This window comes from Python bivittatus, unplaced genomic scaffold, assembly GCF_059951505.1.
Source record: "Python bivittatus isolate LINGU-HERP-01145 unplaced genomic scaffold, Pbiv_v1 ctg000670_np1212, whole genome shotgun sequence".
NCBI lineage: Eukaryota > Metazoa > Chordata > Lepidosauria > Squamata > Pythonidae > Python > Python bivittatus.
In genome coordinates, this window is record NW_028277094.1 from 12,595,453 (window position 1) to 12,622,132 (window position 26,680).

Genomic DNA, 26,680 nt, shown 5'->3' on the forward strand with positions numbered 1-26,680 from the left:
GGGCTCCTGTGGGAGGGGCACCCAGCTGGGGCTACGCTTTGCCCGCGTTCCTGATGCCCTTCTCTCTCAGCCCAAGGGCAGGTGCAGCTGGAACGCCTCCTCTGACCTGTGGCCACCAGATGCCTGGGTCTTCAACTCCTTCCAGCTTGCACAGCCACTGAAGTCCGCCGGAGGGCACCAGCTCGGGAAAAGCCGGTGCATGGCTTGACTAGACCACGGTGGCGGCTCTGGAAACTCCGAGGTGACCTGCCGCCCCCTAACGGCCAAAGGGTGAGAAGAGCATAGTGGGAGATGGATGCCCCATAAAGCAGATCTGGGGTGCTGGCTGCCCCCTTGGCCTCAACTCCCTCTACGCTCATCTCTGGGGCCACAGCAACACGCCTTCCTCCCTGGCTGGAATGAGCCAAAACAAGAGAGAGGTTTTGTGCCTTTATTTGAAATGAATGGTTTCCAGAGAGACGCAGGAAGGGCAGGGAGCGGGTCCTAACGCCCGGTTATCACAACGCGACAATGAGGCCCGCAACTGGCTCACTGGTGACAAGGACACTGCAGGGGCTGGGCCAGAACAATATATATACAGGCTCAACGAACGGCACCACCACCACCAGCCATAGCTCAGAGTTCAACGCCACACACACAGATGGGGGAGGAGGGGGGTCTGGGTGCCAGGCAGCCTCTGCCCCCCTGGAAGAGGAGCAGGCCAGGGCCAGATGTCAGCGGAAGGTGCAGGCTGCCATCTATGGGGAGGAGGCTAGCAGCACCCCCACGAGACAATGTGCCCGTCAGGAGCCAGCCCCCTCCCCTCCCCTCCCCTCCCACGGCTGGAACCAGGCAGAGGTCTGGGCTTTCAAGCCAGCCTTTGGCCCTCCCAGGGAACTCCCCCTCCCAAGTTGAGAAGCAGCCTGTAACCCCCTTCCCTGCCAGTCTGGGGCGAGAGGCCAGGAGACAAGGCCAGCCAAGCAGGGACCCCCAAGAAGCATGGGGAGGACGCAGGCACTGGGTGACCGTTCGCCAGGATGGAAGTGGCGGCGGCAAAGTCCTCTGTGCCCATCCACCCAGAAAGGGAAGGACTGACAGGCAAGCTGCCCCCTGGTCCCCACAGCTGGGGGGGCAGCTCCGGAGCCCACCTTCTCCCATGGCGCGGGCGGACTGGGTCAGTCCATGTCGTCATCCAGGCCGCCACCCCCACGGCTGTGCTCCTCGTAAATCTCGCGGACGGCCAGGATACGGTTCAGCATGCTCTCGAGCATGCTTTTGTCCATGGGGATGACCGAGTACCAGAGCGGAGACTCCGCGATGCACGAGCGCTCAGGCTGCAAGTAGAAGACATCGTTGCGGCTCCGGAGGCTCTCGGGGCTGCAGATGGAGGGCGGAGAGATGGGCAGTCAGAGGAGCGCCGGGCGTTTCTCAGGGGAGAGGGTCGGAGGGCCAAGGCGGGACTCGGCTCCTCCCCGAGGTCCTCCCGGCTGGTCACGGAAAGGCCACGGCCAGCAGCCCCCGCCCCGCCATCCCAGCCAAGGCCTCACCATTTGGAGAGGTAAAACTCGTAGAACTTGACTGGGCAACGCAAGGGATTCATGCGGTTCTCTCGCTGCTCCAGGACTGGCATCTCCTCCTCCCGCTTCCGCTTGCCAAGGCTGCTCTCTGCAGTGAGGGGCAGCACGGGCAAGGTCAGAGTCAGACTGGGCACGGGGAGGGGGAGAGCAGAAGAAAGCGTCCCCTACCTCGCCCCTTCCGGTGCCGCGCGGGAGCGTAGTAGCGGATGCTCACGACCTTGGCAGAACCCCGCGGCGTGGTGCACTTGCGCGACTGCCGCACCACGTTGGTGAAAGAGAGCTGCATGTGCTCCTCGGCTGTCTGCAGCCCAAAGAACTTGGTGTTGAAGAACATCAGGGTGTTGAGGAGCACAAACGGGGAATAGACGCCCAGCTGCTTGCACTCCCAGAGGTGCTCCTCTTCCACGCGGGAAAAAACAGTATCTGTAAAGGCACAGGCCGCAGCAAGCCGTGAGGAGGGAGGTGGGTGGGTCAAAAGCAGACTGGCGTGTGGGGCTCGGGTCCTGGGCTCCAGGGAGCCTTGCGTACCCAGATGCCCCCAGCAGAGCAGGCATTTCAGGGAGCCCAGGATGGCTCCCTTCAGGCCCAGGGGGGAGGCCGCTGCCGCGCCTGCCTGTGCTGCAACAGCCAGGAATGCCACAAGCTACACATTCTAAGCCTTTTGAGCTTCCACCCAGTTTTTACAACTCTTGCTGAACGTGTTCCAACACTGGTCCGAGCCATACTGGTAGTGTTTCAGGCTCAGAACAGCTCTGGAAAACATTGTGCAAGGTCCGAACAACCCTTTGTGAAGCTTGCAATCTTTCAGATTTGAAATGGTTTACAGTTACTCCCAATGCTCTCTCACCCTCTCAAGTCTGGCACAACAACCCAATGGTCTTCACCCCCTCAAGGCTTCCTCATCTGAGGATGCAGCAGAACTTCAACTCATAAATCCAAGCCTGCGGGGAGACCTGACCAACCATCCTCTGCCATGCCTGGCCCTAGAAGGCCGGTCCCTTCTGCAGCCTCTGGCCACCTGCATTTCCACGAGGGCACCCTCCACCCCTTGGCCCCCAGACACTTACTATTGGGCAGGACTGTGGGCTGCCAGCCGCTTAGCATCTTGTTGAGTTCTTGCACAAAAGTCAGATAATAGAGGTCCGTGAAGATATTGACCATGCGGTTGTTCTCCAACAGGTACTGGAAAAGGGTGAAGGATCACAAGGTCAAATAGGCAGGGCCCAATCTGCCTCGCACGTGCCCCTCCTCCCAGGGACAGAGATCTCCCGGGCTAGCTGAATTCTTCAGAAAAACAGCTCAAAACTCTCCTCTCCAGGGTCCTCCCTACCACAGCTGCAGTTTGCAAGCTTTTCACGGCTGCAGCGATGAAATGGCTTCTTTCTCAGCGCACAGAAATACAACAAACGGCTCACCAGGGAAATGGTCGGTCTGCCCCACTGGCTGCCTGAATAAATCAGAGTGGGTGCGTGGCTCTTGGGGGTGGGGCTGAGAGAAACCCCAGCAGAGAGGAAAGGGCCCCCTGTCCATGGCAACGGGGCCATCCCCACGATGGGCCAAGAGGGAGAGGGCCTGACTGAGGACCAGGCTCCTTACCTGCTGTATTCCCAGGCACAGGTAATAGATGCTGTCCGGCTCGTAGCGCTCCCCGTTGGGCCGGGTGATTTCCTTGACAAACTGGGCCAGGCCATAGTTCAGCTCCGCAGCCGTACAGGCCAGGATGTCTTCTTTGATCCGCATGGGCTTGGCTGTGGGGACAGCAGCAGGCCAGGCTTGCAAATGACAGCAGGCGGGGACACCCCAAGGTGGGGACACCCCAAGGGCCACCCCTGCCACCCGGCCTTCCTCTCCGTGTGTCCCAGACTTACGGCCAAAGCGCAGCTCGTCGCCCTTGCTCGTTTCACCCCCCGCGTACTTGGCTTGCACCCAGCTCTTCCAGGCATTCACCCCGTAGGAATAGTTGAGGGCTGTGCAGCCGGGCTGGCTGTTCATTGAATCCCGCGAGCAGCTCTCCGAGAGCACCAGGCGCTTCTGGCCCTGCAGGAGGGAAGAGGGAACAGCGGGGGAGCTCCCTGGTGAGATCAGCACTGCGAGGAAATCTGCCAAGAGCTGCCCAGGAACCAAGGGCCAGCCGCCTAGCACCTTGGGAGAAGTCCGGGTCCTTCTGCGGTAGCCGGTGCTGCCTCCTCCTACTTTGTACTAATTTAGAAAAGCCTTTCTACAGGTATTACTCAGACCGAAAAAAGTATTATAAAAGTGTCTTTTCCTCCATGCCAATTGCATGCAGTGCCTTCTGCGGTAGGACCCTCTTTGCAGAAGATTCTCCCTGGGGAGACGTGATGGATGGGAGCTATTTGGTTTGCAAGCGTTTTAAAGTTTAAATTGCCTTTTTTAGCTTACGTTAGGTGAATTTTTTAATACTGTATTTTGATAGGATTTCATGCAGCTTGTAATTAAATCAGAAAACTACTTTTCATATCAGAAGGTTATTGGTAGAAAAATCCTTTCACTAAAAAGTCAAGAGCTTTTACAGTGACCACGCTGCCCTTATTCCTGCCAGCCATCTACTTGATCCCTGCTAGCAGCATCCTAGCCTCAGCTCTTTTATAAAACTGGCCCAGAAAATGCTACTTACGGGCCCAGCTCCTTGTTTAACAAATGACGCCCCAAGGCACAGCCAAGAGTGACTCTCCAGCTGAAGGCCAAGCTCCTCTATCACAAGGTCCTTTCCAGCAGCGATCCCAGGTGGGACCTACCTTGCGGATTGAGCGAGGCAAGTCTTGATCTGCAGAAACGTCATCTGGGCCCACCAGGCCGCAGTCAAAGAGGAAATCCACGCTGGGGTTGATGTCCAAGGGGTCTGCGGAGAGAGCAAAGCAGCTTGGTGGAGGAGGCTGGTTCCGAGCACACCCTTCCTGCACACCAGGTCCCACCCTTCGCAAGTGGAGAAAGGAGAAGCAGGGGACCTCTTCCAGTGGGAAACCCCCCGCCTTGGACCCAAGGGAGATGCCACCCCCTCCTGACTTTCCCCTCAGTGCTATTCCAAACCTGTCCAGCAGGGAGGCAGGGGAACCGTGGCGGAGACATCAGCAGTCCTTCTCGTCAAAGAGGGGCCAGCCACTCCTGCATCCCCCACCCCACCTCCTGCCGTTGCCCTTACTTTTAGGGAAGTCAGCCTCCAAGTCCTGACCCGGCTCATCCAGGACGTTTGCCATCTTGACCGCCATGGCCAGCACATCATCCCGGGCTGGCCCAAAAAGGTCGCAGTCCTCCAGGAGGCCCTCTGCACTCTGGTTACTCACCAGGTCTGTGAACAGAGAAGGGGGTCAGGCCTCCACTCTGTCTTGGTGTCACTGCAAGCCGGGTACTTTTTTTACCAGCCACGTCAAGGATACTTGACGAAGGCAGGGATGGAGAATCCCAGGCCTTCCCCACATGCTCCTCAGCCTTCTCCTCCTTTCCTGACCACTCTGCTATTTGCAGAAGCAGAGACTTTAAGAACAGCTTTTAAAAATCTTAGATAATTAGCACAGGATGGGCGGACTGGACAAATCCTCTCCATATACTGCTGCTCTCACCCTCCATCCCCAACAGAAACCTCTCCACCACATGGCAAGAAAATGAGGAAACATCTAATGGAGGCTCTTTTGAAGCTGAATCGTTATTTGTGTAAAAAAATGTAGAAAAGGTGGTAGAAAGACCCAGAGAGAGAGAGATCCCACCCATTTGCCTTCCCTCTTCCACCCCTCGCTGGCTGGACAAGCTGCCTCAACAGAATGCATGTCTGCAGCCTCAAAGATTTCCTGAATGCCAGAGAGCCATTTTCTTCCTCTCCCTGTTAATCCCTTTCCGACCCCTTCCCTTCTCTCTCCTTGCTGCAAACTCCCCGAGAGGCTCTAATGTGAATATGAACATTTGGATGCAGACGTACATCATCCATGGCTGTGCCTTTCCCATGCCCAGGAGAGTATCTGTTCCTGGCACAGCAGATCCTTCCCCAGGATCCCCTCTTGACTGGCAGAAGGGCAGCGCTGCACATCAGCTGCCCCTGCGGAACCTACCGCACAGGTCTGATGAGGCTTTGTCTAACTCTTCGGCCTCCGCAATCATCTCGGCCATGGCCAGGATGTCTGCTTCCAGGGGATTGGAAGGGATTTTCACCTTCAGCTCCTCAATCGTCTCCACAATTTTCTCCGTACTCTCCAGGGTGGTGGGCAGAAACATTGGCACAGGAACCTGGAGGAAGTGACGGGTCAGGGTACGGCAGGGCAGGGAAGCATGCACACGCTACGGAGAGAGAAAGTCATACTCACTGGGACCGGCATGGAGAAAGGCACCGGGACTTTCTGGCAGTACATGTTCATGGGCACGGGCACGAAGACTGGCACCGGGATTGGCAGCACAATCACCTGAGGCTTCCAGTCGTCCTCTGTCAAGAAGAAAGCAATCAGCAGGTCTTTGCCAGCATGCCCAGCTCCCCCCCATTCCCAGCCTGGGACAACGCAACGTTTCCCTCCCTCCTTTCCTTCCTCTCAAAGCTCCAAGGGAAAGAGTGGGCTCAAACCACCTCCCCCTCCTCTCCCCAGTTAGCAGCTCTCAGGCCAGGAGGACCTGCCCCTGAGAGCAAGGTGGCTCTAGGAAGGGAACCCCATCGGCAGATTCCTCCTGGGTGCCCCCAGCACCCTCTCTCACCTGTCTGGCACCCCTTGGACTTCATCTCTATCTTGCATGAAACCCCTCGGTTCTGCATGAGAGGCTTGCACATGGCTGCCTTGTTCTTCCGGGGGGTGACTGGCTGAGGTGGCAGGGGGGGAGCTGACGCCGGTGAGGGGGGGGTGGCCTTGGCAGTCCCCTGTGGAGATCCAGACAGGATAGGTGTCAGCAGCCAGGGAGGAAAGCCCTTCTTCCTGCCAGCCACAATGCTCCCGTGCCCTTCCATGCCTCCGCACCGCGCAGAAGCAGGCATAATGCCTTCCGAGCCAAACCCAAGCCCCAGGAGCATCCTCCCCTCCTACCCCCAGGCAGTGCAGCTGGGTTGCCTGAGACACTCACCACGCTGGGCTCTGCTTTCTGAGTGGTGGCAGAGGGCTGCTTTGGCTCTGGGGTCTGACCTGTGGAGAGAAAGAGTTTGCAGGGGTGAGGGCTGTGGCTTCTTCAGGACTTGCCCTGCCCTGCCCTGCCCCGCCCAGGACATCAGAGACCAGCCGCCTTCCGGGGGTGACGTGACAGCAACGGTTGGCCTGGGCCCTCCTTTATCCAGGTGTGCGGCCCTTCTCACCCTAGAAATAAATGCCCGGACAGCAGGAAGAGAAGCCACAAATATCCTCATCAGGGAGCACGCCAGTGCCTGGGAGACCAGAGGTACGTTTCTAAGTCTTGGCAGGTGTATGGAACCACGGCCGGGGGGGAGAGAACTGGAGAACCCTCCCAACACTGTAATTCAGTCCTCTGCTGGAGTCCGGAGCTACCCATCGATCGTTTCAGTAGGAAAACACAAGGCTTATTCTAGCCAGTTGGAGAGCCAGCAGTGCAAACCACGGCATGAGAATAGTTTAGGTCTCCGTCCCGTGGGAGACCCACTTTTATACCCTGGACCCTCCATTAGCAACACGATAGCGTTTCTACTAACCTGTCACAGAGCAACCCCACCAAAGCTGGTACTCACTGTGGCACATTCGTTTAGGCATTCAAAAACTAATTCCTAGCTTTAGGACAAACAAACATAACTATGCAGATGAGTATATTTTGTGCAATTCGTACATTAGCTATAAACAGCTCACTTCCTTAAGGCAGAGGAGCACAGCAGCCCTTCCTAATTTGGGCAGCCTCCAGATGTGTGGACTTCAACTCCCAAAATTCTTTTGCCAGGCCCGCCAGCTCTGAGAATTGTGGACATGAAAATCCATACATCTGAGGGGCACCAGGTGGGGGAAAGTTGGCGTGAGGGTTGTCAGAACAGTTAGCTTTGGCTGTATGAAGGAGAAGGAAAGGAGAACCCCACCCACTCCAGCCAGCACCCCCAGCATTTATTCATCTATTTTTTATTTATCAAATTTATATAGCCACCCATCTCACAAGAAGTGACTCTTACTTGTTAAAAAGTTACTATCTAGTTAGGATGCTGCCATTCTCAAAGGCTGTGAGTAGCTAACGATCGAAAACATCAATAATAATAATAATGCTGCTGCAAAAGGCAGCTTTACTTGGAGCAGCTTCTATCCTGCGATGATACCTTTAATGCCATCAAACCACGACATCTGCCTATCCCAGGTCCTTGGGAAGGACTCAATAGGTGAACAAAAAAGCCCAATCCAGGCTAACCATCTGGATGACTGTGCGACCAACCACCACCACCACCATCCTCATCATCCTCATCCCACCTAAGAATAAAAAATCCCAACAGCATCATGAGGGACAAAGTAACACATACGGTGCCCTTTCCCTGCTAATACATCCCAACCCTTATAACACGCCTTCCTCCTGGAATAGATGGAAAGTCAGGTTTTAACTGCTCTCCTGGACCCCAGGAACAAAGACCTCCATAGCAATGGAGCACCAAAGTGTTCCACTTTGACAGCAGCCAAACCTTATTTCCCAGGTCCATCAGATGGCATTCTCAAGTTCATGGGACCAGGAGGAAGTTGACCCTGTTTGATTTCATTGGATGAGCAGAGAAAGGACTTATTATCTACTTAATTTTAGCAGCTAAAATAATTTTTTTGTCCCACACTGGAAAGTGTTAGATGTCTTAACAACTGAGATGTGGATAAACAAGGCCTCTTCAACTGCCACATTAGAAAAGATTATGGATAAAGTTAAATTAATGAAACACCAGAGGCAGGAACCACAATTCATCAAATTTGGGTGGATGTTATGTTATCTCAACTGCCACAGACCTACTATTGATAGCATTTGAGATATATGGCAAATGTAAATAAGCATATTATGTGTCTTATCTACTTTTAACAGAATTTAACTTTGTATACCTTTTTTCTCTATGTATCATGTATTAATGTCACTCAGTTACTTGACAATGTTTGTTAACTACAGTTTAATAAATAAAAGTTAAAAAAATTGGATGAGCAGAGAAATAAGGGAGAAGGAGGTCTTGCAGATAACAGGAGCCACACAGTGCCTGAAAGGTGACAACCAGCACCTTTTCCCAGCACCTACCAGGAAGCCAAAGGGCAAGCAGAGCTCTCAAAGCAGAGGGGTTACCCAAGTATATCACGATACACCCATCACTGCCCAGGCTGCCACTGTAGAGAGTAAGGAAAATGACCTTGATGGAAATATGCAAGCTCTGTTGCCAAGGCGATGAGGGGTAAAACATATTTTAAGTCCACAGCAGACAGATAATATTCGGAAGAGGCTCAGATGGACACCTCTCTAATTCACTGAACTGTAAGGAGGAGGGAGGAGGAGGTAGAGCATAATCAGACTTGCAAGAATCTGTTACTATAGCCAATCTCAATAAAAGTAGTTTTAGCATTCCTGTGGCGTTGACTTCTTGGTGTGGTATACCCAGACAGCCTCATTCTGTACCACTGTACCTTCAAAATGCTTTTTAAGAGCAACCCAAACAATACAAATGTAATTAAGTAAATAAACCCCATGTAGAATGGGTTACATTAATCCAAACGGGAGGTGGCCTATGAGCAGGATTTCCTAGTCCAGGAATGGCCACAACTGGCACACAAGACATACTATGCAAAAGCCCTCCTGGGCACAGCTGCCACCTGCCTCTTAAGCAGGAGTGGTAAGTCCAGGAGCCCCAAAGTGCGGGCCACCTCTGAGCAAGGGAGTGCAATAAAGATGTTGCTACCCTGGAATCATCTGGTCCACAGACCCAAAGTCACTCCATTTTGGAGGAATTCCGTTTGAGTCTGTTCCTTCCTATTGACAATTCTGCCACACTGCCTATCTGATGGGGGGAGGGGGGGCAAGGTACACAACAGAATACTTGACCCTGCGTCAATGGATGACCTCTCCCAGCAATTTCATCTAAATGTTAAAAAAAGGGAAGGGAATAGAGACCTGGGGTGCTCCACACATAGAGGCCTCCAGACAGATCTCTCCTCCTTCCCTCCTGACTGGAACCTCTCCCTTAGGAAAGAGAAGAACCCCTGCAAAACAGTGTCCCACAGAGGCAGCCCAGAAGGATACCATGGCTGATAGTACCAAAAGCTGCTGAGGGATAGAGGAGGACCCAGAGGCCTGCACTGTCCAAAGGCCATCTATCAGCACAACCAATGCAGTTTCTGGCTGAACCCGGGCCTGAAGCCCAACTGCCATGGCTCCAGGTAGTTTGTTTCTTCTAGGGTCCTCCGAAGGGGAGATTAGAAACTGGTCTAAAGCTGTCCAAAACAGTCCCGTTGAGCGAAGGCTTCTTGAGCGGGGGCACTTCGGGGGTACAGATTCCTTGCTGCAGCTCCAGCAGCACACCTGCCTCGGATGCAGGGATCAGCGGCACGGCTTAGAGGAAGAGCAGGAGGAGGGCTCCCCCTCCTACCTGTCTCTGGGCGTCCCACCCCAGGAGCGATCTGGTCAACGATGCTCAGACGTGGGCTCTGGGCAAGGGCGCAGGCAGCTGAGCAGCACGGCCCACCCCAGGCCTCACACACAGGACTTTACGCTGGAGAATGGAGCCCCACCCTACAGCAGCCGTCCCGGAGCCCCCCTAAGCCTGCAGGGAGCTGCAGGCCAATTTGGCCGCACTTCTCCCGGCTGGCCCTGCGTGTCAGAACCAGAGAGGTGAGCGAGAAAGGGAAGGGCCACTTGGCAGAGTTCCAGCCCACCACCCACCCGCCACGGGGCCAGTGCAGTATCCTTCCCTAACCCCTTCCATTCACGCGCCTTCCGAATCCTGGCTGGCCGAAGCACCGGCTACTCACTGTTCAGCAGACTCTCAGGCCCTTTCTGGGTGTCCAGGTTGGGCTGATTCTGTTGGTTGTAAAACCTCAACAGACACTGCTGGTTGCAGAAATGCTTGATTTGACCTCGCCAGTGAATCGTTTCCAACAGCTTCCCCTGCCGCTTGCAAGCGTGGCACCGAGCTGCCTAAAATCCACCAGAGAGGGAGAGGGAGAGTTAGGCAAATCCACCAAGCGCAGGATCTGACTCTCATTGTAGTATCCCACATCTCACAGAGGTTCTGACTTTCCTATTAAAAAGCCAGTTTTTATTGACTTATTGGGCTTAGATCCTGGGCTGGGCTGATACCAACTGGACTGCGATCACTGGGAGCTGTCTCATTTGTACTCCGGTGCCACCAGCCACACCAACTCGGCCCAATAAATTGCAGAGCGAGGGGGATCCCATCCACCAGCTCAGGGTGAGGTGGCACATCAAGGGGCAGAAGGCCCATATTAGAAGGAGTTTCAAAAGACTGAAATGAGCACCTTAAGCACCTGCAAGGTGCACCCAGCCCACATTTGGGCTCTAAACCCTTCTCAATGGACAAAGAAGACCTAAATCTCTGGTCCCACCACCTGGGGGAATTCTGAGGGCAACGGAGGGGGTGCTAGCAAGCCACATGCAGCTCCTGGGACTGGGTTTCTGCAGTCTGAAAAGGAACAGAAGACCTCGTGCTAAGCAGCATATCCAAAGAGAGGAGAGGGGAGGCTGAATGCTTTGAAGCTGGCAGAACAGCTCCTGGATCATCTTCTTAAGGCAGAAAATGCCTGATCCAGCCCATCTCACAAGAGATCGGGGGGTTAGGACCTGGAGAGTGACGTTGTCAGCAGCGGCCCCTCCCTCTAGGACCCTAAGGCCAGATCCCCCTTCCCTTTGGAGGGTTTTCCCTAAAAAGGTGAAGATGGTGCTTTTCAGGAGAGTGTTCGGACAGGAAGCTCAGCCCACTGGTAGCCACAGACCTTACTGCATCTTTTATTCATAGCCGTTAACGGATTTACCCACTTACTCTCCTCAGGAACATTTTCGGCCTTTGCTGTAAAGCTGCCCAGAGCCACAAGAAGAGGCAGCCTCCTCCCAAAGAAGAGGAAGGGGGCACCGGCGGAAAGGGGGCACTGACCTTGTAGTACCAGAGCAGGTATTTGCTTTTGCACTCATCGCTGCAAAAGTCCCAGGTGCTGCCTTCCAGCTGCTCGGTGACAGCTCGCTGGCAGGTCTGGGAGCAGTACGTGCAGGTGATGCAACAAAGGCCCAGATTCTTGGTGAAATCCTGTTTGTAAAGAAGCACACACCCTGCGGAGAAACAACATGGATGAAAACTTCCCGGGGGGCGGCCTAACAGCAACAGGAAGCCCACAGCAGGAAACCGCGGAGAAGCCAAACATGACACAGACACACACCTGACAGCAAACCTTCCTGCACTGGCCCCGGGCAGACCAGGGGGATTCCCCGTCGCTCACCTCTCTGATTCTAAGGCTGGCGCGGCCTCAGTCCCCTGCCCACCGCATGCAAGGACCTGGCCACAGAGTGGACTGCTGCCACGGGGGGGCTTCTGCCCTCGGCAGTGATCAAGCTCCCCGCCTGGGTACCTTCGCTGCAAAAGTTCTTCTCCACTCCGGAGAAGCGGATCTTCTCATGCAGCAGCTTCTCCTGCTTGCAGTGCTCACACTGGGACACCACGCCACGCAGCCGCTTGAAGTCCTCGCAGCAGTCACGGCAGCAGAACTGGTAGACTTTGTCCTGGCAGAGAGAGTGGGAGGCCCATGGGCCATCAGGCAGGGCACAGGCTCCTGCTGGGCAACTGGATGTCTCTAGTCCACAGGAGGCCCAACCGGTGTGTCAATGGGGAGGCCCCCCCAAAACCGCCAGGGTAGTTGACTGCTGCCCCTCCCCTCAACCAGTCTTCCTCCCCCCCCCGGGGCAACTTCTCTTGCCTCCATCATCCTGCGGCCCCCTCACCTGCCAGTCCAGGATCTCGGGCTTCCCAGTGAAGAGGTTGTGGCAGGAATGGCAGGTCAAGTGGATCCCACCTTCCGGGCTGGAGCGCTGCATTTTGAGGGAAGGGGACAGATTCAGAAGGGGACACAGGACCACCTCTGCCCACCAAGGCGGTCCTACCGCTCCTTGCTCTGCCCCGTGACTGCTGGCCCCAACGCCTTCCCTGCCTCTCCTCTGCAGCTCTGCCCACCTCATCTCTTGGGTCTGCGTGCATGCCCCCAGCCCCCGGTCCGCATCCCCCTCCCTCCTGCCCATTCCCTGCAGAGATTGGCACTCCCTCCCCTTCCCAAATCCCACTGCACCAAGAAGGGACCCTCTCCAGCAGGCACCCAGACAGGCTCTCCCGTGCTGGTGCTGGTGCTGCTCCTGGGAGGGAAAGGCTTTGGCCAGGGAGAATGGCGGCCCAAGACCAACTTTCTGCGAGTGGAATAAATTATGCAAATCACACAGGAGGTTAATTTCACTGATTTATTGGATAGCAGACACAAACTCTCCGTCATCAGCAGAAGCAAAAACAGTTTTATTTGAGACAAAGACCCCCACGAGAGATTCAACATCATATAGATAGATAGATCAGTAAGCTACGATGAGATGTGCGAGCCTCCCCCCGCCCCCCCGGCCATTCTGTGATGTCAGCGGGATCCTGAATGTTTCCACTTTCAGAGAGAAGAGTCACTCATGCAATGCTGGAATAGAGAACAACGGCCGGGACGAGGGGAAAGATTCATCTGGCAGAAGGGGAAGGGGGGGTGGAGCGTGTAGAAGGAGATACGCGCAGGCGAAGGGGCTCGGACGGAGAAGCGGCGGAGGGCTAAAACCCCACAAAGCGAGATGGGAAAACCTCACACACACAGCCTGGGAGGAGGGCCGGGACCAGAGGCCCAGAGCGAGGCTCTTTTTCCAAGCAGCACCAGAATTTGAGAAGGCAAATTAACACACACGCAGGTCACGGATTATTCACTCTTGCAATTCAGACAGAAACAGGGTGGATGTAGGAAAAGGGGAGAGTAAAGAGCAAGAGGGCCCTCTCCTTAGCCTCGGGAGTCCCCTACCCCTTTTTAGTCTTACAGCCGTTAGCAGACACAGCCTCCCCTACTCAAAGCTTTCCTCAGCAAACGAGAGCTAGAAGCTTTTTTCTTTTCTTTCTTTTTAAAGAAATACGAAAGCAGAGACTTCAGAAGCCTGATGGATGCCCCAGACTGCAGCCATGCAGAACACCCAGGCTCCTGGGTTTGGTCCCATCACTGTGATGGCGGCAGAGCCTCCGTATGTACCTGGAATTTGGTCCAGCAGCTGGGGCTGCAGAACTGGTACACCACCTGCTTATTCTTGTTGTAATAGCAGGGTTCAGACAGGCTCTTCCGGCAAAAACTGCAAGGCCGAACGGGTCCTGGGGAGAGAGGAAGGGCACGTGGAAGGGCCGGGCTGGTGGAGGCAGCAGCCCTCCTGAGTTGGGCTCTAAGGAGGCCACCCTGAGTCAGGGAGGCTCATCTCCACGCAGGGCAAGCCGCCTCAGAGGAGTCTGCGCTACGAGCCTGGCCCTCTCTTCCCCCTCTTTTTTTATAGATGTTTATGCTATGTAGATTGTATTAATTTTATCTGCTCAATATAATCTTCAATAAAATTATTCTAAAAAAAAAAAGCCTGGCCCTCTCTTCCACAAGAGGCCCAGCTGCCTCCCCCCCCGCCTCAGTGCATGGAATGAATCATTTGGGGCAAAAAACAGGCACTCCTTATACCTGTCAGTCCTGCCTGCTTGACTTTATACGAAGTGGTGCAGCAGACAGAGCAGAAGAGACCCGTCTTGCCATTCCGGTCTTTGTGGGACAGCATGTCGAAGTTCTTGCAGAGCGTCTTGCACCACATGCACGGATAGACCCGGGTGTTTTTCTGCAGAGACCCAGTGCCAGGTGACTGCTGGGCGGACTTGCTCTGCCATAAAATCCTTCCTCCCACCCTCCATGTGCACTTTAATCAACGCCAAGCCTGACCTAGTGACTTCTCGGCAAGGCCACCACCTCGCACACAGGGGCGCTTGCAGCCTGGGAGGCAGGACCAGGCTGGCACCAGAGCGCCTGCTTAACAGCACAGCCCTCGGGGCCCCTCCAGAAGACAGCTTGGTCCCAGAGGCCCTAACCTGGCTTGGGGGGCCAGGCCTGCTGGCCCCTGTGTCTCCTTGCCCAGCCACCCCCCCTCCGCTTGTCCTTACCTTCTTGTAGTTGTTGAGGCAAGTGGTGTTGCAGAAGCGCTTTTGCTGCCCCTCGTGAAAGAGATACTCCAAGGGCAGCCCCTTGTTGTACAGGTAAAGACCGCAGTTGTCACAGCAGTTGGTTTTCAGCCCTTTGGTGGCCCGGAACTTAGTGAAGCAGGCATCGCTGCAGATGCGGTGCACCACATTGCCATTACTCACTTCATGCTGGATCTGAAGGGGAAGCAGAGCTGTCACGGCCTCCCCATCCCCCAGCGCCAGGTGGGGAGAAGAACGGCTGCAGCCTAAGGAGGGCTGGGTGAGGAGGCATAGCTGGTGCTCAGCCTTAAGGCTGAAGGAATCCCAGGGTCTTAAAAGTACACACTCAAGTTTTGCCCCTCCCTTTAGGCAAACCAGGGCTAAGCATCATGGGGCAGCAGGGCGTCTCTTTTGCACTGATAATCCTGTTTGGAGTGGCCCTTCCTGCCTGCCTGCCACATACTGCCTCTCTCTGCTAATCCTAGTGCACTTCCAAGCCCCCTTCCCCACTCCTGATCTGCTCTTTTCTCGAGCCCAGCTTCAGGAAGGCTGACCATGACCTGCCAAGGTCACATAATTAATCAGACAATCAACTGGCTAAATCTCCAAGAGGTTTCTTGGTTCATGTCTACCTTTCTGAAGCCTGCCAGAGACAGCTGCCTTCTCTGGCACATTTTCCATCCTAATCCAATGCTTTTCAGATGCTTCTGGCTACAACACCCCACATTTCTTGGCGATGTGGCTAAGACGCCAGGGGATGCTTGAGTGAGGACAGCCGGCAACTGCTGGGCTGTTTCTAAGCTGGGCTTCTTCGCTCTATACCTCCCTTTGCAAAAGGCTGAACCTGCAAAGCAGGACTCATCTTCCATCTTCCAGGTGGCTTCTTCCCAACACATGTGTTGCCTGACTGACCCACCTTCAGCCTTAAGCCCTGCTCCGCCCCCGGGGCCCGAAAGAGCTGCTGCGCTCACCTCTCCGGTCTTGTAGCACACACTGCATCGGATGGAGTCAGAGGTTTCAGCTGCCTGTGGGGCTGGCCGCTGCTGCTGCGCTTCGTACAACGAGAGGCAAACCGAAGTGCAGAACTCATGGAAGGAGCTGCCTGAGCCGATCTGGGCCACGACCGAGTCCTTGGTGTTCCAAATCTCCCTGGAGAGGAAGACGCTGGTCAGGTGGGTGGCGGAAAGACTGCTCCGAAACAGCCCAGGGCAACCTGCAGTCGCAGGGACCGCAGGCACCGAGTGAGGGGCTCCTAGGCAGTTGGGGGAGCAGGGGGGTCACTGGTGGGCAGCAGCCCCAGCGAGGGACAGGAACCTGGGAGTCCAAGCACCTACTTCTTGCAGAAAGTACAGCTCTTCTTGCTGAGGGGGCGCTTGGAGAAGGCGGTGAGGCAGGTGCTGGAGCAGAAGAGCTGGGGGAGGCCCTTGCGCTGGTAGGCCGTCTGGCCCTTCTGCAGCGGCGTGCGGCAGTTGGCGCAGGTCATCTTGGTGACGGTGGAGCGGGCGGCCCGCTGGGCCACCTGGTTGCGCAGAGACATGCGGGTGGTGCGCCGGGTACGGAAGGGGACAAAGTCCTCGTCATTAGGGTCGTCCACCATGGCATCCGAGTCCTCATCAGAGACAGGGACTGAGGCGGGAGAGAGGAAGCAAGTGCTGAACGCTGCCAGCTGGGTCGTGGGAGGGAGCTGGTCAACATTCACTCCCTGCAATTTAAGCTTTGGGAAATCCCCCAGCACTTTGAAGACGCCAGCCCCTACTTCTCCCCTCAGAACTGTTTAGGTCAGACTCTTTCACTCTTAGTGGCCTTGTATGTCCTCAAGCAGAAAGGCAGGATAGAAATCGAAATAAAAATGACAGTAACAACTTCCTTTAAGTCTGGTATACATCTAGTTGGATATAAGGAAGTCTCTGAAAAATGGGATTTTATTGTAATAATTCATTTAAATGTCTTTTTTATTGGACGGACATACCGCCACACAGGTTTTCTTATACCTTATATACTAATATAAGGTATAACTTCATATGAAGATGTGGGTTATAATTTTTCCTGATTTCCAACTTTATTGTTGCGCTCATATTTTGATCTCCCTTTTTTACAGAATCCAAACAATCTGTTTTAAAAAACATTATCGGCACACTTAGAAAGCCTCTATCTGACCTCTCTGATATCTTGGCAGGAGTCTAGTTCTTCTTTTAGCAGAAATTCAGTCGCTTTAGTGGCTGCAGGATATATTTGGAAGATTCCAGGATGGAAGTTTAATTTTGATTCCTCCCCACAAAAGAAACTAACACTATGGGATAATCCCAATCTAAAAACTGAAGTTGTTTTTTTTTAGTACACGGAAGAAAAGTTATTAATAATGTAGCCCAGCTTATTGTTCAGAACATTCACTATACTACAAGACGACTTTAGATTGTTTAAGCTGCAGAATAACATATTCAATTAAAACACCCTCTGATTTCTCCACACAGAGTAGCAACTTTTAAAACTCCCAGATTACTTGTATCAAAAATTGTTCCGAAAGAGTCTAAGCCTATAGGTTTGTTTTTATAGAAAGCTAAAGTGTATGAATAGAATGGATCTAGATAATTTGCAAGAACTTCAGTACAGAAAGTTGGAATACCTTTCTATAGCAAATCAATGACATAATGTTGTGAAGCATTTAAAATACGTTCCTGGTGACCTTCAGATGTTTAATTCCTTAAAAAAATCTTTTTCATTTTATTGGACACTCAGCAAGCGTTTCAGAAGGATGTGGGGGCAATCTTTTTATGCTGCACATTTGAATTTACACTGATGGTTTGAGCTTGTATGTTTCAGCCAGACAGCTACTTTACTATCAATGTGATTTTGTGAAGAAAGATGTTAACGTGATGTTGAACTACAGTATACACTGAAAATTTGGAATTTATCAATTTTATGAACAGCTTCAAGCTTATCAAGCTTGGAGATAGCAAAAAAGATAATTCTACATAGTTGGAGAGAAATTACCATTTTGGGCTTAACAGTTTAGACTGAAGAAACTGTTCACTCTCACCTTCTGAATTAGCCCTTTGCTAATGACATGGAAAGACTGACCAAGGTCTAATCTGTTGTTCAAAAACTGGGTTGCTTTTACACGTTAATCCAATTGTGTGGTTTAATTGGACTAAAATTGGTTTCATTGATTTGTTTGTTGGAGCTCATACATTTTGTTTCTGTATCTTGCTGTAATTTGCCTTTCATTTTTCCCCGTGTAGAGAGGAAGAAGACAGAGAGGCTTCTTTAAAAAACAAACAAAACCCCAGCAACATCCAAGGAAATGCCAAGTGTTTATTGAGCTGGTGGGTGAGAGAGAGAGGTGATCTGAACCCAAACAGCTGCCCCTTAATCCTGCCTGCTCATCACCCTCCTCAGCCGCTTGCCTTCCCTTTTTCAAAGAGGCTGCCGCTCTGAAATCACACCTGTGCCAGTGGAGAGGCGACCCCTCAAAGACTCCCAGCTCTGGCCCTGCAGGGACCCTGCTGGGTCAGAGACAAGGAACAGCCTCTGTCCTGCTCTGAGCCGGACAGCCCAGTCTTGCCCGGAATGTGGCCTCTTTTTGGGTGGCCGCTCTCTTCCCTGGTGACCTGCTGCATCATTTTGGAACCATGCTAACCTGCCAGTTAAGGTTAACTTACTGCTCTCCGAAGAGTTGACCGTTTCTGGCCGAGATACCTCTGCCCTCCTGGCACGCTCACTCCTCTTCTGCTCCTGGAAGACACCAGAGAACCATCACTGTGGCCAAAGGGGGCTGAACCTGGGAAGCTTCCCCTCGACAGAAAGCCACACACCAGCCCAAGTCAGCCCTGTTCCCAGGCTCTGAGTTGAGAAGGGTTAAATGCAGGCCTGAGGACTTCCAAAGGGCAACTGGCACATTCAATCCCTCCCCCAAAACTCAGCCAAGGACTGAAGGAAGAACAGCCAGGACCCTGGCAGAAGGACGAATGCTTAGCTGGCCTTCAGCAGCCCCTGCCTTACCCTTTCAACAGGTGGCTCGGTTCCCTTCGCACCAGCACCTTCCCCTGCAAGAGAAGCACAAGAGAGACCCAATGCCCATCGGTGATTCTCAAAGAGGACCCATCACAGGACATGCCACAACTGTGGCAACAAAACCACATCTGGCACACATGACTAGCTTGGGGGGCGATGTGCACACAGGTAAGGGGGGGGAGTAGAAAGAGCTTTAGAAGGGGCCCAGCATTCAGAAAGGAGCCGGGGGTCCTCTGGATCTGGCTAGGAAAGCACAAAGGAAGAGAGCATCTTGCAAGACAGGGAAAAGCAGCTGGATTCCTAACCTGTTCCTTGCTGATTAAACCTGGACAGTAGCGGTGCACAACGGGCCAGGGAAAGCAGCTGCAGCAGCCCTGGGAGAAGGCTTACCCACCTGCGAGTGAGGGCAGGGGTTCTGTGTCTCGTGCTTTCGCAGCTTCTTTTGGGCCGCTTTCTTTCTTTGCTGCAGTGAGACTTCCCTCTGCTACTTCAGGAGGAGGTGCCGGTGCAGGCTCGGGAGTGCTGCTCGGAGTGGGTTCCTTTCCCTCCTCTGCTGATGTCAAAACTTCTTCCTTCTGCCCCAGGGAGCTCTTCCTGGGGGATTTCAACCGGGGTTTCTTAGCCAGCCGTGGGCTCGTTGGGGAGCTGCCCGGTGAGGCTGTTCCTTCTTGTGAAGGCGGCACACTGCTCACCTCCACCACCTCAGGGGAGTCCTCAGCGGAGCTGTTCGGAGGACACCCTGTGTGCTCTGCTTGGTTCTCCTCAAGGCCTTCCCTGTCTGCTTTTGATACCCCTTCTTCTTTCAAAGCTTCAGGCACCAAGGCTTCGGTTCCCGGTGCAGAAGGGTCTTCAGCCCCATTCTCTGGGTCCACAGACCCACGTGCCTTGTATAAGCCATCAAGGTCCTCCGACTTATCTAGCACCTCCTGGTCATCTCCTTTGCTCAAGCTATCCAAAAGGCCAGGCTTCTCCAGAATATCCAAAGTGCTGGACTTACTGAGGGCCAAACTATTTGACTTGCTTAGACTGGACAGGTCACCTGTTTTCACCACACCAAGGTCCAAGCTGCCATCTGAGGTTGCTTGTTTAGGCACCTCCCACTCCATCTCTTGGGACTGAAGAGTTGATGCCTGTGGAATGGAGGCTGTTTGGGAGGCTAGCAGATCCTCTCCGAACTCCAGGTCTGCAGGGAGATCCCCAATCAGTGGCTTATTGCGCAGAGACAGGGGCCCCAAAGACCCAGGAAATTCACTGGAATCCATTCAGAAACGCCTAACAACTGAGAATCAGGAAAGGAAAAGAATGTCAGTCCTTCTTCACTGGAGTCAAACAGAAAGGTGGCCTGCCCTTCTAAAGCAGCCAAGGCGATCAGCTGCAGGCACAAGAAGCCAACAAAAAGAAATCTACTTCGGAGGGATTTCCCCATTTCCCTGAATTGATTCTGAACCCCAAATCTCTGAACTGATCTGAAACAGCCTAATTCCAAATTATCAGTTCCAAAGCAACTGATCAGCAGGTAGAAGGTGCACGATGAAAACAACCACAGCTTGATTCACACAGAACAAATTTGGAAAAAGTGAAGCTGGGACCAACACAGACTGTCAGCTGGAAAAACTTTTTAAAACATTGTGTTCATACAACATGTTTAATCAAAGCATTGCATTAACCCATTTTCTCAGTTTCACAACGCAATGAACAGTAAATGCACCAGGACTGACACTAAAGTTAAGATTAACCAAGTTGTAATGTTACACAAAGGCAGCTGTTAGACCTTTGGTTAAGGATATTGTATGAATAAGCAATAGAATTAAGCCCATGTTCTATCAGCAGCCCACCATAAAGAGATAGTGTTCATTGTATGGACACATAGCATGCTCAGTTACTGAATGCTATCACAATCTATAAGCCAGCCCAGGACCCTGGCCCCCGATGGCCCAGTTCCCCAACCAACACAGAAAGTAACGTGCCCGCCACTTTCACGCATTACACTAAGCTGAGACTTTTCTGTCACGGTTGGCTACATATTTCACACAAAAGGCACAGGGGTCTGCTCCCAGTTCCATGATGACTCAGCACCCTGTGTGAACAGGCCACAGACCAGCAGCATAGCTGCTTTTCAGCTTTGAAAAGTCTTCATGGGCCCACAGCCACCCGAATCTAACTGAGCCTCTGTCCTCCTTCCCTTTTAAATTTAGATTCAGGTTTTGTTGGCCTGGAACGGTGGTCTTTTGACAGCTGAATGTAAAAAGCTGAAACATGCACAGCACTCAGTTTCGACGTGCTGTTCTGAGCTGAGCCAAAAGGAGACACACAAGTTAATGCTAACCTCAGACCCTCCAACTTTGCATTAGCAGCATTCAGGAGAGGCAAAAATGTTCCTTGGGACAACCACAGGAGCTGTTCAGCAAGCAACAGCTATGCAAAGTGAGGTGTTGCTGCTCATCTGGTCTCCAGTGGATGGTGCTGGGATGAGCAGCAATAGGGGAGCTCGGAGGCCATTCGCAATGGGCTACCTGTCCAGCCACGGTTCCTCGGCATGCAGAATGAAAACAGGGGACCTGCTTATAGAGCTGGCACGGGCAGAATTTGAGGCACATGGTTCCAGCCCTGAATGTGGCTGCCAGAGTCTGCAGGGGGTTCTGAGGGAGGCCCACTACTGCATTATCTGCTCATCACCCGCCTCCTGATAGTAAATAATAAACTAACTACTGCTACTGACTGCTGTACCAACTCAAGGAGCCCTTTTAGTAAATCCACCCAGAAAACCTGCCCCACGTGAAGAGCAATCCATAGCTATGGCAGGAGGTAGGCATCTATGCAGCAATAGCCTGCAGAGCAGATTCCAGCCTTTCACTGGGCACACTGACTTGGGAAGAGGAGCAAATAGCCCTTTCAGATGGCCAGAAGGATACTGGAAGGACTCATTTTGGGGCCCTCAAACAGATGTAATACAAGGAGACATTGCTAAGAGAGAGATTTTCCAATTGTTTTCAGCCATTTGTACCCAGGACCCATTTTGTTAACACGCTATGAACAGGAACACTCTGAGGTTGACTGAATCCCTTACAGGGATACCCCAAAGATCCTGCTGGTAACACACTTACAAACTGACTTCAGTATTCACTTCTCACCCATCTTCAATGGAAGAGAATGCCTGTTTTCAAACACTCACCCCAGCAGAGCGATTGTGAATGTCCAGCCTTGGCTCCACATCATCCAGGCTAGATGGCTGGCTGAGCAGGAGCCAAATTGGGAAATGAAACCAGCTCTGCAGGTTCTGTCCAACAGTCCAGCTGAAAGCCCAACCAAACACCAAGACGGGGTTGGCATGCGGTTCGTTTTGGGGCATGGAAACAGAATGTAAGAATGCAACAGCACCCTTTAGAAGGTTGCTGTTAGGCTGGCAAATCCACCTGCAGAGCCAGGATGTGAACCAGGAAGTCTTCCCTGGACCAGCAGTGGTGGGAAATGTACACTGGGGCAATGCCTATGGAAGACCGTTCACAACGGCCTGTTTGCGGAAAGTTCATTCTCAGAGTCTCCCATGGACACTCAAAAATGGCAAGGTGCAAGAGTTCACAGGGCAGCAAAGCCCAAGTGCTGAAGTCACTGGTCTTCCTGTGTTTTCTTTTCTCTGGTAATCAAATCCGGCACGCTCTGTTCTCCACTGCCTGATGATTTTCCTCAGGTGCTGTAATATTGCATGGCAGGGTTACAGCTCCATGAAGAAGTGCCCGCAGGAACCTGCCTCTGTGCAATCTGGACCTCAGCCCAGGTCTCTCTTGGGCAAGGCGGAGCTCTGATCCCTCCCACTCTGGCCTGGGTATGAGACGGTTGTTCCGGCAGATGATCTGCAGCAGGACCTTGGTGGGGTGGTGCACCCCTTCTTGTCCTGTTCAATTTCTCATCAGCTTTCAATACTACCCATCATAGTTGAGGGAGGCTGAAGAGGTTGGTTTGCAGTGCTTCTGCTCCCCCCCAAGTGGGCAGTTCCAATCAATGTTGTTAGGGGAGGAGAGGTTTACCCTTGGGCAGTCCAATTATGGCGCCCATGCCTGCTGGGAGACATCATAGGTTAGGCATCATCAATATGCTGATCATATCCAGCTTCACACTGACACCTCTCCCCAGGTGAGATAGGAGATGTAGTGGAACTCTTTACAGCCTGGAGACTGTGAGGGTCTGGAAGGGGCAGAAGAGATGCAGGTGGAATCTCAGCAATATGGCATTACTGTTATTTCAGAAGCCCTCTGATCCTCTATGGACACTCTATTACTCAATATGAGGTCTCATTTCCCCTGAAGGGGCAGGTGTACAATCTGGAGGGTTCTCCTGGACTCAAGGTTCCAGCAAGAGCAGCAGATGGAGGCTGTGGCAGGACAGCCTTTGCCCAGCTTTAGCTAGTCCACCAGGTGCATCCTTCCCTGGACCAGGAGGTGCTGAAGAGAATGAACTGTACTCCTGGCATCTCTGTGTTTGGCTACTGTAATTTGCTTTACGTGGGGCTGGCCTTGAAGGTAACTTGAAGTGGTAGCTGCTCCCTCATTGACTGGCACTAGGCAGACCCACAGAATGGCATCTGTCTTAAGGGAGCTGTGCTGTTGCTCATAGGCTTCTGTCTTAACGCAAGGTTCGGGTGGTTCCTTATAAAGCCCCTTATGGCCTCCAGGACCATCTTCTCCAAGCAGAATCTGTCTGCCATATGTGGGCTCACTGAGAGAGGGTGCTGCAGCTTCTCATCCTCTGAGAGATTAAGAGGGTTGGGCCCACAAGCGGACTAGCAGCAGCCCCCTCACTGTGGAGCAGCTTGCCTCCAAGGACAGGCTAGCTCCTACCCTTTGATTCTTCCAGAAACTGGTGACAGCAACCCTGTTCACAGAGGAAGAGGGGTGCATTTTTCATACGATGTCTTGTTATACCGTATGGTGTTCTAATATTTTAACACTGTAAGCTGCCTAGAGTTTGACAATCAGGCAGCACACGTTTCTAAAATAAAGGCCTTGCTCAACCCACTCATCCACTCCCCCCCCCCCCGTTTCCAGGTCTCCCAAACCCAGATTCTCTCACTTTCTTCCATCCAAGAGCAGAGGGTGAGACTCAGTCGAGTCCCACATTGTGCTGAGCCAGGTTGTTGAATCATAGGAACACCTAAACCACGGCTTGCAATCCCCAGAGGCAAAGCCCAACAGCCTCCCTGCAGTCTAGCATGGTGTCAGACCCCCAGCTCCTCTTCTCGGGACCTCCCTGCAGGATCCGGCCCCCATCTTCCCTGCCGCAACCCAGTGTCTCCTCCAGGTCCTGGCCAGCCCTGGGAGCCCTGCCAGCGGGGGCTCTGCTTGAGAGCCACGCCAGCCCCTCCTCAACAGGCTTCTTGGAATGCGACCCCCCCCGAAAGGGCTGGACGGATCCCTCTTCGGGGCAGAACCGGGCGCGACCCTCCCCTCTTTCCTTCAAGGCTAACCCGCCTCTCCGCCGGCCTCCCAAGACCCCGAATTCGGCCTTAACGGGGGCGGGGGGCAGTGGCCTCCCTCCCCCCCGGGGTAGCCTTCCTTCGTACATTGTGCTAAGTCATGGGCTGTGAACCATGGCTTGTTGAACAAACCAGCACCGGCTGCCTCAACCAACCGGGGGGCCCGGGGAGCGCAAGACGCCCCGAGGAAGCACCTGCGGGACCGCCTGCCGCTCCGGGCCTTCCCACCGCGGCCGGGGGCTCAGCCCGCGCCCGGCCACCCCGTCCCGATCGCTCCTCTGCTCAGCCCCGCGCAAGTGCTGGAGGGCCTGCGGGACCCACGGCTGCCCCCCTTGCGGGGGTAGGCCGAGACCAAAGCCCGTGGCGAGACCCCCGCCCAGGCAGCGCACCAGCGGATCCGCCTCGGCGCCGCCGGGACCCCCCTGCAGTGTAGGCCAGCCCGGAGCCGGAGCCGCCGCCGCCGCCCCCACTCCAGGGAGGCCCGCCCCGGCGGCCCCTCGCCCCCTGCAGTGCAGGCCAGGCCCGCCCCGCGGCCGCCGCCAGCCTGGGTGGCCCGGGGGCCCAGGAGGCCCCGGCGGCCCCTCCCCCGGGAGTACCTGCAGGATCCCTCCCGCCGGCGCGGACCGACCCTCGCGCCCCTCCCCCGCGGCGTGGCCCCTCCCCTCGCGCGCCCCGCCCCCTCCCCTCACGAGGTCTCGCGCGCCGCGCCCCTCCCCCCGGCCCGCGGCGGCCGCTCTCACCTGCCGGTGCCCCGGCTCCGCCACAGCGCTCGCCCCGCCGCGCCCGTCCCCGCCGCAGGCGCTGCCGGAGCCCCCGAGGAGCGCGCGGCGACGGCGGCCCCTTTAAATGGAGGCGCGCTCGGAGCCCTCCGCGCGCCGCAGCCCGAGCGAGGGGGAGGTCAGAGAGGCCGCCCATTGGCCGGGCCCGAGCCAGCGCGCCGCCCTGATTGGTTCCCGGCTCCCGGGCCCCGCGCGCCGATTGGCTGCACCGCCACCGGAGCTCGCGAGACTGGCCGCGGCAGCCCGGCAGCGCTCAAAACCCGGCGCGGAGTTGTCTGGCTGCTCGGATCGAGCGAGGGAGGCGGAAAACCCGGAGCGGCAAAGTGCGGAGCGGAGCCGGGGGGAAGGGCGAGTGGGGCGGCTGAAGCGGGGCTCCCTCCCGCGCGCCGCTTCTCCGCCCCGCCTCAGGACTTCCCCCCAAATCCGAGAGGGGCCGTGGGGAGAGCCGCCGCCCCCCGGGCTCCCCCCCGGCACCCCCTCGCCCGCCGGGCAGCGCCCCTCACCTCTTCCCCTCCGGGGTCGCGGGCGCCGGGCAGGGGCTCCCTCGCAGCCGGGCGGCGCGCAGCAGGGCGGCGGCGGGCGAGCCAGCGACGAGCGCGCGGCCAGGGTGGGGCGGGCGCGGGGCAGCCGGGCACCGCCCCCGGGACGGACGAGGGGCGCCTGGAGACCCCCTCCCCTCCTCGCGCTGGCCCGCCCCCTCCGCCCCCCCAAGGCGAAGCGCCCCAGCCGCGAGCCGGGCTTCCTCCAGCCCCTCCCGCCGCCCCCCCAAAGCCCTTGCGAAGCCTCCCCAGAAGCAGAAGCAGCAGGTTCCCCCTGAAACCGCACGTGCCCCCTCCCCACTTCCGTCATTGCCCCGAAGGGGGGCGGCCGTGCGGGCAGGGCGAGAGCAGAGCCGGGTGAGGAAGGGTGGGGTGGGCAGCCCGAGCCGTTGGGGCCGCGGCAGCGGGCAGTGCCCAAGTCGGGGGCCAAAGGGCCTCTCTTGCTCCGCCGCTTCCCCTTGGGATGGCGGGGAGGCCCTTGCTGGGACCCGGCTCGGCACCTCCCTCCTTCCTGCACGCACGCGGGTCTCTCTTGCCTGGGGAAGACTGGGCCCCTGATATCACTCTTTCCTGTGTGCCCTCCACCCCAGAGCAGGAGGCAGGGGGCAACGAGGAGAGAAACCCTTGGCCCAAGCTCTCGTGGCGGCTGGGAAGGAGGTCCGAGGGCTCCCGGGATGCGTCCACCGATGAGCGCTTAATGGAAGTGCCCCCAACCGGCTGGCAAGCTGCAGGGAGTGCCTGGATCCAGCCAAGGACAACCGAGGGCCTCGGCATCTTCTTTGGTGGACCTTTCGGGGCCCCTCCTTTGAAGGAAAGGCAGGCGCGAGCGCGTCCCCAGTAATGCTTTTCCCCTGGCGTTTCCGAATCCAGTTAACGTTCAGCCCGCTTCCCTCTTCCAGAGAGGATTTATTTTTAAACTGATCGAGGGTGGCCGCTGCTCTGGGCCTGTTGCCACCACTGGGGGCTCCGCGTGGCTTCCTATCTCGAAGGCGGACGCCAGTTAGCCAGCCTTGTTGCTGATCTACCCTCAAGCCGCTGCTGTGACCAATAAACTGCTCTACGTGCAGCGTCACCAGATGGAGATGGCAGAGCAGGAGCTGGGCTCTCCGCTCGCCTGGAAGAAAACGCCAGAGGAGTTGCTTCCGATCGCTCGGGGGTGTTGACGCGCCAGGCCGAACCAGGTCAAT

At 55.1% G+C, this 26,680-nt stretch overlaps 1 protein-coding gene across 8 annotated transcripts in view; it reads right to left on the minus strand.

Moving 5' to 3' along the window:
• The window catches only part of ZMYM3 (zinc finger MYM-type containing 3), a 30,149-nt gene extending 3,469 nt beyond the window's left edge, over positions 1-26,680 (minus strand). Inside the window, exons 1-26 of one of the 8 annotated variants that reach the window (XR_015798094.1) lie at positions 24,916-25,084; positions 19,100-19,984; positions 18,694-18,737; positions 18,354-18,426; positions 16,029-16,320; positions 15,666-15,843; positions 14,677-14,889; positions 14,207-14,357; positions 13,742-13,857; positions 12,429-12,515; positions 12,059-12,209; positions 11,590-11,762; positions 10,451-10,616; positions 6,609-6,667; positions 6,249-6,408; positions 5,870-5,985; positions 5,618-5,792; positions 4,717-4,863; positions 4,313-4,416; positions 3,425-3,593; positions 3,153-3,304; positions 2,624-2,738; positions 1,725-1,979; positions 1,527-1,644; positions 1,128-1,356; positions 107-256 (exon numbers count right to left, since the gene is read on the minus strand). Coding sequence is in view for 7 of the 8 variants with exons in the window: in XM_088151727.1 (XP_088007853.1) it covers positions 1,155-1,356; positions 1,527-1,644; positions 1,725-1,979; positions 2,624-2,738; positions 3,153-3,304; positions 3,425-3,593; positions 4,313-4,416; positions 4,717-4,863; positions 5,618-5,792; positions 5,870-5,985; positions 6,249-6,408; positions 6,609-6,667; positions 10,451-10,616; positions 11,590-11,762; positions 12,059-12,209; positions 12,429-12,515; positions 13,742-13,857; positions 14,207-14,357; positions 14,677-14,889; positions 15,666-15,843; positions 16,029-16,320; positions 18,354-18,426; positions 18,694-18,737; positions 19,100-19,967 (4,284 nt within the window). In the remaining variant the exon portion in view is untranslated. Of the gene's footprint in view, positions 1-26; positions 257-375; positions 394-416; positions 1,357-1,526; positions 1,645-1,724; positions 1,980-2,623; positions 2,739-3,152; positions 3,305-3,424; positions 3,594-4,312; positions 4,417-4,716; positions 4,864-5,617; positions 5,793-5,869; positions 5,986-6,248; positions 6,409-6,608; positions 6,668-10,450; positions 10,617-11,589; positions 11,763-12,058; positions 12,210-12,428; positions 12,516-13,741; positions 13,858-14,206; positions 14,358-14,676; positions 14,890-15,665; positions 15,844-16,028; positions 16,321-18,353; positions 18,427-18,693; positions 18,738-19,099; positions 19,985-24,771; positions 24,812-24,915; positions 25,085-26,029 lie in introns of those variants that run through there. The other 7 variants (XM_088151726.1, XM_088151728.1, XM_088151727.1 and 4 more) reach the window with 7 other exon arrangements.